Raw genomic sequence first — 12,737 nt, forward strand, 5'->3', positions numbered from 1 at the left:
GTATATATATATATATTAAATTTTTTACTTTATTTTATTTTTTATAATTTTTTACTTTCGAATAAAATATAATTCATATTTCAATAATTTTTATTTATTATAAATAAAACGTATTATAACATAATATATTAATATAATAATAATAAAATTAAAAATATGAAAAAATATATTAATATAATATTATTATTTTATTTAAATTTTAATTCATTTAGTTTTGACTGTGTTATGTTCCTGTTTAAAAATTTAAACGTTCTTCATCTTATTTAAATGTAATAAATATAATAATTTATTATTAAATAAATTTATTATTTAAACATGTATAATCATAATATAATATAATTTTTATTTATTATAAATAAAAATAATTATAACATAATATATTAATATAATGATTAAATATTAATAATAATAAAATAAAAAATAAATTATAATATTATTAGTTCATTTTTAAATTTTAATTTTTTTAATTTTGATTGCGTTCTAATTTTGTTTGAAGACTTGGTTACTTTTCAATTTGTACAAATAAATATAATAATTTATCTTATATTTATATTCACAATAACTATAAATAATAATAAAACAAGGATAAAAAATAAGTGTGTCAATTCAAACAAAGTTCAACAATATAGCAAAATTTTACAATCAATAACAACAGTCCAATAATATTATAAAATATTTAATTTTATTTGTTTCATTAATTTGTTATTTTAAATTAACAAATATACTTAAAATTAACTACACTATAATAATATAATATAAAAAATATTACAGATACAATACATTAAAACATATATTTATATATTATATATAAATTGATAAATTAATTAATAATTTAATTTCTTATTTATACTTTTTTGTTTATGTAAATATTTATTAATTATTAAATTTCAAATGTATATTAACAACTATTTTTTTGTAAGAAAAAAATCTATCTACATCTATGTCAAATTTATTAAAAATAATTATTTAAAATTTTACATATTTATATTTAGGTGTGTGATTGTATGCTATGGACCTAGTATCTAAATTTTTTTTTATAGGCACCTTACTCAAAAAATTTATACAAATAAAAATAAAATACGTACAAGTTACAAAAGGTATATATTATTATATATAATTTATTTAAAATTATAGTATTTATATTATTTACTATATGGTACTATTATATATATATATATATATATTGTATATTAAATTTTTTATTTTATTTTTCTATCATTTTTTTAATAAAATTTTAGTTTCAAATAAAATATAATTTATATTTAAGCAATTTCTATTTATTATAAATAAAAAAATAAAAAATAATATAATAATTAAATATTAATAATAATAAAATTAAGAATATAAAAAATATTAATATAATATTATTATTTTATTTTTAAATTTTATTTTATTTAGTTTTGATTGCTTCTTGTTCTTGTTCAAAGACTTAACCACTTCTTAACTTGTTTAAATGTAACAACTATGATAATTTATTATTTTAAAAGTGTAATTGTGAGGCAGGGTAACCGGCGACCATTCATGGTGTAAATTTGTGATCACAGTGCCACAATGAGTGTGGCTGGCGTGCATATGCATGGGTTTATGAATTGTGCTTATGGATGTAAAATGCTGCTTGTGATTGTATTTGTTTAATGTGTTGGAAATGTTCTGGAGGGGAGACTCTACGTTGATTGTGTGTTTTTAGGTAGTGTAGTGTACTCACCCTTATATTCATTTTTCAGGTAATCTAGACGATCAGCGCCGGACTCAGTGAAGGAACGGATTAACTGCTATGAGACTTAGATTTTATTTTGAAAATGTTGTAATTGAATTAGTCCTGTAGCAGTTAATTGATATTAATTTGTAACACTTCACTTATTTCGAAATCTTTTATTAAAATTTGGTTATCCGATTTGCGAAATTATTATTTTAACTAGGATTCAAATTAAGGTGTTACAATTTTGGTATCAGAGCAGTTCATCTAAACCAAACTGGGGTATTGGGCTGAAGCATCCAAGATAAGTGTTGATTGTTTTGTTTGTCTGAATCATAATGTATAAATTGATCTAATATGCTGGAATGTGATTGCTGACTTGTTGTAGCTAGATTGAATATGTTTGGTAGAGGTAGAGGAACTAGAGGCACTAATGATCTCATGGAACGCATGGCTCAGATTCTGGAAGCCATGGTGCACAATCAAGGCGGAGAACCGGCTGAGTATCGAGGGTTGTTTGCCTTCACTAGACATGATCCTCCAAAGTTTGAGGGTGAGTTCAACCCTAAAGGAGCTCAATGGTGGGTGACTGATGTGGAGAAGATCTTCAATGCAATGGGGTGCCGTGAAGAGAATAAGGTTGCCTATGCCACCTATTTACTGTGTGGGGAGGCTGAGGACTTTTGGAGGTTTGCCAGGCAGACCTTGCCACAAGAAGATGGTTATATACAGTGGGAAGCATTCAATACCATCTTCCTAGGGAACTACTTTCCCTGGGACCTAAGGAAGCAGAAAGCTAGGGAGTTCCTTGAGATGAAGCAAGGAAGTATGACTGTAGGAGAATATGCAGTTAAGTTCCAAGAGCTGATGAAGTACTGGCCTCATTATCAGCATGGTGATGGAGAGAAGGATTTGTGTGCTCAGTTTGAGCATGGATTGAGGCCAGACATTCGGGCTGCAGTCACTGTGTTTCAACTGACGGACTTGCCCACTCTGGTGAGCAAGAGCAGAATCTTTGAAGCCAACTCAAGGAGGAATACAGTGGACACTAGGGGAGCTGGTCCGGTGAGGCAAGATAGGAGACCCCCTAGGTTCTCAAGGGGACCGTATTCAGGCTCAAAATAGTTCTCCAGAGAGGAGTAGTGAGAGTGGCTCTGGAACGAGTTCTTTCAGAGGATCGCTTAAGTGCTTCAGGTGTGGAGGGCCACACATGGTGAAGGACTGCCCACAGCCGAGGATAACTTGTAGCAACTGTGGGAAGTTGGGGCACATTGCCAATGAGTGCTGGGCCGCCAAGAGGGGAGGCAGTACAAGTGCAGCTAAGAGGCCGAAATCAAGAGGAAGTACAGGGCCAAGTACGGGGCAGAAGTCGAGCATTCCTGGTAGAGTCTTTGCTATGAGTGGGGCACAGGCTTCACAGTCAGAGGAGCTGATCCGAGGTAAATGCATTATTAAGGGTCGATTACTTGATGTGCTGTTTGATTCGGGTGCTATGCACTCCTTTATATCTGTGGACTGTGTGAAGAGTCTGAATCTGTATGTGACAAAATTGCCGTGCAATGTTGTGGTGACTACCCGTACAGGTAAGCTGGTTGTGACGTTATGTGTGTGTTTGGGGTGTGCAATGATGGTACACGGTAGGGAGTTTGAGGTGGACTTAATTTGTTTACCTCTTTCTCAACTGGATGTAATTGTGGGAATGAATTGGCTTGCTGCCAATCATGTGTTGCTGGACTGTAGGGCAAAGACCTTGATCTTCGATGCGACAATGATAGAGGTTCCAAGACTTATGAGCCACAGTGCATGGGAGAGCATGGTGAACGCCAAGACCTTTATGGTAATGTTTTCGATGGAGGCCGAAAGCGCGGTGGAGGCAGAATATATTCCGGTGGTGAGGGATTTCTTGGAGGTTTTCCCCGAGGATATTTCTGAGCTACCGCCTGAGAGGGAGATAGAGTTTGTTATTGATCTTATTCTTGGAGCAAGTCCGATTTCCGTGGCACCTTACCGGATGTCACTAGTGGAGTTGGCAAAAGTCAAGAAGCAAGTAGAAGATTTGTTATAGAAACGGTTTGTGAGACCGAGTGTGTCACCGTGGGGAGCACCAGTGCTCTTGGTGAAGAAGAAAGATGGAAGTGTGAGGATGTGTGTGGATTATCGGCAGTTGAACAAGGTAATAGTCAAGAACAGGTATCTGCTTCCAAGGATTGACGATTTGATGGACCAATTGAGAGAAGTAACAGTGTTCCCAAAGATTGACCTGAGGTCAGGGTACCATCAAATTCGAGTGAAGGATGCATATGTGCCTAAGACGACATTCAGGACGCAGTATGGTCACTATGAGTATTTGGTGATGCCGTTTGGGGTGACCAACGCGCCTGCGGTGTTCATGGAGTACATGAACAGGATATTCCACGAGTTTTTGGATAAGTTTGTGGTGGTGTTCATTGACGACATCCTAATTTATTCAAAGACTCAGGAAGAGCATGCTAAGCACTTGAGGATTGTCCTGCAAATTCTGAGGGAGAGACAGCTATATGTGAAATTCTCCAAATGTGAGTTTTGGTTGCCAGAGATCCAATTTCTGGGACATGTAGTGTCAAAGGAAGGAATCATGATAGACCCTGCAAAAGTGGAAGCAATGGCTGAGTGGCCGAGGCCGATGAATGTGACTAAAGTCTGTAGTTTTCTAGGATTGACGGGCTATTATAGAAAATTCATCGAGGGGTTTTCTAAGATAGCGTTGCCCTTAACGAAGCTGACCTGTAAGGGAAAGGAGTTCAAGTGGACTAAGGGGTGTGAAGCTAGTTTCTTAGAGTTGAACATAAGACTAACTTCAGCGCCGGTGTTAGCTCTACCTGACTCGAAGCAGAAGTTTGATGTATGTTGTGATGCATCCAGACAAGGACTTGGTTGTATTTTGATGCAAGACGGGCGAGTAGTCGCCTATGTCTCGAGGCAGTTACGCCCGCATGAAGTCAACTATCCAACTCACGATCTGAAGTTAGCCACGGTGGTTTTTTCTCTTAAGGTATGGAGGCACTACCTGTATGGGGCGATGTTTGAAGTGTTCAGTGATCATAAGAGTTTATAAGAGTTTGAAGTGTCTGTTTGATCAGAAAGAGCTGAATATGCGGCAAAGGAGATGGATAGAATTCCTCAAGGACTACGACTTCACATTGTCTTACCACCCTGGCAAGGCAAATATGGTAGTCGATGCTTTGAGCGGGAAATCATTGCACGTGGCAGCAATGATGGTGAAGGAAATGGAGTTAATTGAGGAATTTCGGGATATGAATTTGGCCATGGAAGTGAGGCTGGGGAGTTTATATCTCGGAGCGACGACGATTCACAACAACTTTCTGGTGTACGTTCGAGATGCTCAATAGGGCGATGCTTTCCCGCAAGACATGATGAGACAGAAGGATGAGGGAAAGGACTTGGAATTCCACCGTGATGAGAATAAGGTGGTTAAGTTCCGGAACCGAGTGTGCATTTCTCAGGTGGATGAGCTGAGACAAATGCTGCTTGAGGAAGCGCATAAGAGCAAGATGAGTTTTCACCCTAGTGCAACTAAAATGTATTAGAATCTTCAGAAGAGTTTTTGGTGGAATGGAATGAAGAGGGACGTGGTTGAATATGTGGCTAGATGCTTAACTTGCCAGAAGGCGAAGGTAAAATACCAGTGTCCACTTGGGTTGTTACAGCCGCTGGAGATCCCTGAGTGGAAATGGGATAGTATCTCCATGAACTTTGTTTCTGGGTTGCCTAAGGCCAAGAACAATCATGATGCCATCTAGGTGATAGTGGACCGGTTAACCAAGGCTGCACACTTTCTTCCGATCAACATGAAGTATAAGTTGGAAAGACTTGCAGAGTTATATGTGCGGGAGATAGTCAGACTGCATGCAGTGCCAACGAGTGTAGTGTCAGATAGAGATCCGAGGTTTACCTCAAGGTTTTGGGAGAGCCTACAACGGGCGTTGGGGACCAAGTTGAGACTGAGCTCGGCTTATCACCCACAGACTGACGGTCATACTGAGCAGACCATCCAGTCCCTGGAGGACTTGTTGAGGGCTTGTGTGCTTGAACGGCAGGAAACTTGGGAAGAGTGCTTGCCGCTAGTGAAATTCACATACAACAACAGTTACCATGCCAGTATTGGAATAGTGCCATTTGAGGCCTTGTATGGGCAGAGTTGCAGGACTCCGTTGTGTTGGTATGAAACCAGAGAGGCGACTCTGTGTGCACCAGATATGATCCAAATGCAGAATGAGCAGATCAAAATGATCAAAGAGAAAATGAAGGCTGCGTAAGACAAGCAAAAGAGCTATTATGATAGAAGGCGGAAGCCGTTGGAGTTTTAGGTGGGTGACCACGTATTTCTTAAGGTCTCACCTGTAACCGGAGTAGGGAGAGCTCTGAAGTCCCGGAAGCTGTCTCCTAAGTTTATTGAGCCGTTCGAAGTGCTGAGTAGAATTGGTCCTGCTGCATATCAGATAGCATTGCCTCCAAACCTCTCAAATCTACATCCGGTGTTCCATGTGTCACAGCTTAGGCAGTATGTGTCGTATCCTTCCCATATGATTGATCTTGACCCGATTCAAGTAAGAGAACACTTGTCGTATGATGTGTACCTGGTGAGGATTGTAGATCACCATGTTAAGCAACTGAGAGGCAAGGACATCTCATTGGTGAAGGTAATATGGAGCTCAAGTGATGAAGGAGATGCCACATGGGAAACAGAGAGTAGAATGAGAGAATTGTATCCAGGTTTATTCTTGTAACTAGTATGTGTTGGATTGAATTTCGGGGACGAAATTCCTTAAAGGTGGGGAAAGTTGTAACGCCTCGAATTTTGGTAATATAAATTATTATTATTATTATTATTATATATATATGTATATATATCTATGTGTGTGTTGATTCATTTGATAATGATGTTTATGTGTATTAAGTACGTGGATGTGTGTATTTATGTGTATGCATGACTGGATAGGGCTGAAATGGGCTAAGTGTAGGGCGTAATAGTGGGCTGTTCTCGCTGCAGGGAGAGGATTCTCGCAATAGAGAGAGGACCCTGGGAGAAAGGACTGAAACTGTCACCTTCTCGCTGTAGCGAGAGACGTCTCGCTGCTGGGAGAGAGCGACAGTTCGGGGTGCATTTCTGGGTGCAGTTTCGCTATAGCGAGAGGGTCTCGCTATAGCGAGATTCTGCAGAAACCAAAGTGTAGTTTTCTTTGATTTTTTTGCTGTGGCGACAGAGGGCGTTGCTTCAGCGAGAATTTCTCGCTGTAATGAAAGTGTCATGATCTGAGAGGTTTTAAAAAAGGGTTTAGGGATTTGAGATTCATTTCTCAAATTCCATCCCAAATCTCTTCAATCCTCTCGACTCAAAGCTCTATTCCACCGATTAATTGCCTCCAAAGCCGTTCGGGAGATTGATTGAAGGTTAAATCCGCGTGGGGAACACTTGGAGGTGAGTTTTAATGGTTAGGGTTTTGATTTTTTATCCCCTTTCTCTGTTTTCGTGGTTTCCCTGGGTTCTCATGAAATCTCTCCATGTGTTTAGGACGAAATCCGTGAGAGGGAGCACTTCTTGGTGGATTTAGCGTATGGGTCTTTAATCCAAGGTAAGGGGGACTCTACCCTATCTCAATGTATTATAATTCTTGTGTGTTTTGATGATTAATGCAATGTGGCTGAGATAGAAGATAGAAATTGTGTGTTTGATGGAAATTGATATGCAATGTGATGTGTGATAGAATAATTGGATCCCATAAGGGTGATTGTGTGTGATGGAATGTCATTGATTGGTGAATTAATAATATTGTGAATAAATGTGGGCTATGTGCCGTGTAATATAAAATGAATATGGGCCTAGTGCCGTGTATTTGAGTGCCATGTGGGCCGTGTGCCGTGTGTAAGCATGACTATTGCACGCGTGAATGAAATATGTGTGAATGGGTGTGTTAGCACCGTTGTAATGTGCTGTGAATGGTTTAGCGATACACTGGAGATGTGGGAGATGAGGACGGTAGAAATACCTTGGAAAGAGGGAGTGGTGTTGACACCGACTGCGGAACGGGTGCACCACAGGCCACACACTCTTTTCCTAACTAGACCTCTGACTACTATCCTTGTTGAGTGACCCGTGACTGTCCACGTGGTATCTGTGAGGCAGGGGTAACCGGCGACCATTCATGGTGTAAATCTGTGATCACAGTGCCACAATGAGTATGGTTGGCGTGCATATACATGGGTTTATGAATTGTGCTTATGGATGTGAATTGCTGCTTGTGATTGTGTTTGTTTAATGTGTTGGAAATGTTCTGGAGGGGAAACTCTACGTTGATTGTGTGTTTTTGGGTAGTGTAGTGTACTCACCCTTACATTCATTTTTCAGGTAATCAAGACGATTAGCGCCGGACTCAGTGAAGGGACGGATGAACTGCTATGAGACTTAGATGTTATTTTGAAAATGTTGTAATTGAATTAGTCCTATAGCAGTTAATTGATATTAATTTGTATCACTTCACTTATTTTGAAATCTTTTATGTAAATTTGGTTATCCAATTTGCGAAATTATTATTTTAACTAAGATTCAAATTAAGGTGTTACACTGTCAAGTGTAACAGGCTTTGTAAGCAGCTTAGGCCTGGATTTTTTACTTAAAGAGATCTTAAAAAAATGCCTAAATCTTATTTGTTTATTAAAAAAGGTCAGGCCAAATCTAAACCAGGCTAGACCGTAGGTCTTGTCAAGCGGTCTAGCTTGTCTCCATCCCTATTCAGAGAGGCTATGAATGTATCCACAAGTTAAAGAAAAAAAGGAATAAGAAAAATTTGGATAAGGAGTTCTTAAGATTTTTTGCTATTAACACAACAAATAATTTGTGTTTAGTACATTTGATAAATTATTATTTTACAAGTTTATTTATAGAATTTTAGGTGAATTATTAATTATTTAATTTCATTAGTTGATTCATTTTATCTATTTTTTTTCTATTTTGACACAAATAGATAAAGAGACTAAAGTTTGGTTTTAGGAGTAGAAGAATTCAAATTTAAGCCATTTTAAGAGAACTTAGAGCTAGCATAGTTGTGTTCAATTCTAATTTTGATATTTAAATTGAAGTTTGATATCTTTTATTTTATTTAATTTCATGATCTTGCATTGGAGATATCTCTTGTTTTATTATGTATTTCTTATCTATATTTTATGATTTTCTTATCTTACATTTCTAATCTTACCTTATTATATATCTTTTTCTTAAGGATATATTCTTCAACCTATTCCTCACTTATTCTTCATCAATTCTTATTACGTCTTATCTCTCTTTGCCTCACAAAAAGATTGAAGTAGTGAAATCATTGAATACTCGTAGGATCAACCTCTTATTCACTACCTAAGAAATGTATTTTATTGGCAATTTATTTCTAGCGATTAATGAAAAGTGCCACAACTCATATAATAATTTATGGCAAGTTATGCAAGTGTTACAAATTGATATATTTTTTATAATTTAATTTGATTTTTTCAAGTTATTTAATTACTATAAAATTCTTTTTTTTTCATTTTTTAAATATTTTAAACATTTTAAAAGACTCTTATCTTTCTTTCTTCATTTCTCCTAGCTAATTCAAAATGCCCCAACATAACATTGCTTTATTAGTGATTCCTAATGTCTACTTCTTAATTCATTCAGTCTTTAACTCTCCATCAAGCACAAACCTCTCTGATTCTCTCCTCTTCTATAGTTCAGCATTCTACAAACTCTCATCTCTTCTATTGCTTACTCACAATTTATAATAATCTTTATGATTTTTTTTTATTCTTAAAACCCTAATGTTGTGAAATCTAGTGATTTAATCTCTACATTTTTATTATTGGTCAGGCTCAATCTTGTAAGCAGCTTCACTTCCAGTAAAGCCTCGCTCGCTATCTGTGATATTTTTGCCACTAGTAATTTTTAACTGTTGTTATGTTTCACTGTAGTTAAAATGAGCCTCTTGCTGTGCTTGCGAATTTATTTATTTAGATCTCTAATTTAGTTTGCAGAATATTCTTTATCTCTTTATTTCTATTGCATGTCATTGTTGAAAGAGTAAAAAGAGATTTGAAATTCTAATTCCTAGATAAATAGCAATAAGACAAAAGTAATTTCCTAGGACTTTATTTAAATAGAGAGCATCACGTCATTATTGATTCTTAATTTGTTTTATTTTGAGAAACCATTGGGAATGTTGTGCGTTTGATTTTCAATCTAGATTCATGGTGAAACCAAAGTTTTTTTGACGTGTCTAAAATTCATGAACAAAATATATTAGATGAAATGTGAAGGTGTCCATGTGTCTTAACTTGTTAAATTATAAAGGTAATTTTCTAGTTTTTCAGGAATATAGATAGGTGGATTACTATCTTTGATTCACATCCTATTTCTTGTATTAAAAAGAAGTCAAAGAATCGTACATTATTTTCTATACTTGTTAAATACAAATTACCTTTGTCTTTGAAGTGTAATATTTAAGAACTTATCAAAGTAATGCATAGTGAATTCTTCTTCTATTACTCATAGATAGGCAGTAGTAGATGCATGTTATAACAATTATTACAAAGGTTAAATCTCACATAATTTACTTCCCATGCCATTTGCCATTTGCCAAATTTATAAGTTCTCTCTACTTTACAATACACAAAAGTTACTATAAAAAGGAACATCAAACTAGAATAGGTTATTTTTAATTCATGTTTTGCTCATTAACAAATTGGAATAGGTGTATTTAATGAGTTTTATCCTTTATTGAAATAGTATTGGTCAAATTTCATGGAGTAAGGCATGTTCAAATTTATGCATGTTCTTAAGCTTTATTATTGGTTCTAGAATTCTGTTTTACTGTTCTAATTCTATTTCTATTTAAATATTACTTGCTGTCAAAATTTCTATTCTACTACAAAAAAAAAAATTGCTTGTTTAAGTTCCATTTGCTATTTCTATTTTTTAACCCAAAACTAGTAGTTTTTATCTAGAGTTCTGATAATTGGAAAATTTTCTGTTTTGCTATCTAAAAATTCTAGTTTATGAATGAATGGTGTTTGCTCTTGTGAATTTTCTCTGTGAAGACAATTTAGTATTACAATGTGTATACTTTAATCATTTGAAAATTTTTAATCCGTAGTTTACTTTAGCTACAAATTGGAAATTGTAAAAGTTTTTTGATGGCCAGTAGTTATATTTCTATATTACATCTGTTTCATATTTTATAGTGTAACTTATTAGAATCAAAGTGACAATGAGACATTCTAATTGATTCTGAGAAAAAGACAGAGTGAGTGTGTGAGTGTTAAATGTTTTGGACTTGTCCTCCCTCCTTTCCTTTTATCCACACCATAGGGCCACACTTAATATCTTATTCTACTTAATGTCTACTTGATTATTGCCACATGTCAAATTTTCTCTAATTTGGTGTAAGTTATGATTCAAGATAAAGATATTGTTTAATACAGATATTCACATACTAGGATGTTGATTTAGGTTATTGAGTATGTGTTAGTTTATGTTGTCTCTCGTATCTTATGTGTAATAAGTTTTGAGTGGTTTTCCTTATCAATTAAAGGTTTGTGTAACGTCTAAAATTTTAACGGTATGTTTTATGTTATTAATCAAATAAGGTTAATAAGAGACTAATTAAATATTTATTAGATTTTAAATCTATGTTAATTAGGTAAACTAAAATTAAAAATTGAAAGTTAAACTTAAGTAAATACTAATAAAAAATTAGGTGTGATGAATCCACATTTTACTAAATTTTTATACATCATTTATTATTTTTTATAGAAAAGAATAGACTTAGTGTAAATAAGATGAATATTCCAATTAGGCTAAATAATATAGGTTTCTTAGTTTTTAGTTAATTTACATTAATTTATATAGTTTATTTACATGTTTTGATCATTTGAATAATGTGGCAGGAATCCCTAAGCTTATTTTGAAGAATTATTGGATTTTGAGGAATTTGAGGTGAAAGTAACTACTTTCAAAATTGATAGTGATAACTACAGCAACCCAGAATCCACTAAACCTACGCGTGGTTACTATGAATATTCATAGTAGTCACTCCAGAGCATGCAGAATTGAAGGTGCTACGCGTAGTTACTATCAAAATTCATAGTGACAACTTCAGAGAGTCCAAAATGTCCCAGTGTTGCGCGTGATTACTATGAATATTCATAGTAATCACTCCAGAGAGGCAAAACCCAACTGATGCTGCGCGTGTTTACTATGAAAGAATGAGAGTAACTACTTTGGAGGGCGTCAGCTTTAGTATAAATAGATTTTTACCCAATTAGGGTAGAGAGTTCTTACGTTTTTTGAACCTTTTCTCTTCTTTACTAAATTTAGGATATTTTCCAGAGCTTAGAGCAACCTTGGGTGACAGCCAAGGGTCTAACCTAGGGTTTGATTTCTCATTTCTCTTGCTTTCACATTAATGTTAATGAATTTTCTGCATTTTCCAACTGCATTTTTGACCCCCATTTCTATGGAGGGCTAAACTTTGTGTAATCCTTAGTAAGTTCACATAGATTCTTAAGTTCCTTGAATTTAATGATAATATAATTCCTTTCTTCTCATGAATTACTTCTTCCTTGTCTCTTGAATTGAATTAATGGTGAATGAGGGGGTATTGTTTAATTAACCCTAATTCGTTTAAGGAGATTCTAAATTAGGGATTGCTTAATCCTAGATTTAATTCTAAGGTTGCGTAACTTTGGGATGAGAGATTAGAGCCTAACAAATTGCATAATTTCGTTGGGATCATAAGGTTGATTTTCGCTTGTTAAATTAACCTAATTCATGGGAGAGAGGATGAATGTTAAATCTTGAGTGGAATGAGGATAGAACCTTTGTGGATGAACTAAGGATTGCTGCTTTCTATTGTTTGAATTAATTAAACTCGTTTGTTTGTTACTCTTTATTTTGATTTGAAACCACAAACCCCCCCCATTTTAATTGCTTGTTCAATTAATGCCTTCAACATGT

The 12,737-nt window shown here is 35.1% G+C and overlaps 2 protein-coding genes across 2 annotated transcripts; both read left to right on the forward strand.

The window, feature by feature from the left end:
• The first annotated feature begins 2,095 nt into the window (after window positions 1-2,095).
• On the forward strand, window positions 2,096-2,821 carry LOC113862275. The gene has a single exon (XM_027495364.1). The coding sequence runs from the start codon at window positions 2,096-2,098 to the stop codon at window positions 2,819-2,821; it is 726 nt and encodes a 241-aa protein (XP_027351165.1).
• An 85-nt stretch (window positions 2,822-2,906) lies between these two features.
• Window positions 2,907-3,761, forward strand: LOC113862276. The gene has a single exon (XM_027495365.1). It carries the CDS (start codon window positions 2,907-2,909, stop codon window positions 3,759-3,761), a length of 855 nt encoding a protein of 284 aa, XP_027351166.1.
• The last annotated feature ends 8,976 nt before the right edge of the window (window positions 3,762-12,737 follow it).

The sequence above is a fragment of the Abrus precatorius genome, unplaced genomic scaffold (assembly GCF_003935025.1).
Source record: "Abrus precatorius isolate BTA unplaced genomic scaffold, Abrus_2018 Scaffold3, whole genome shotgun sequence".
Taxonomy (NCBI): Eukaryota; Viridiplantae; Streptophyta; class Magnoliopsida; order Fabales; family Fabaceae; genus Abrus; species Abrus precatorius.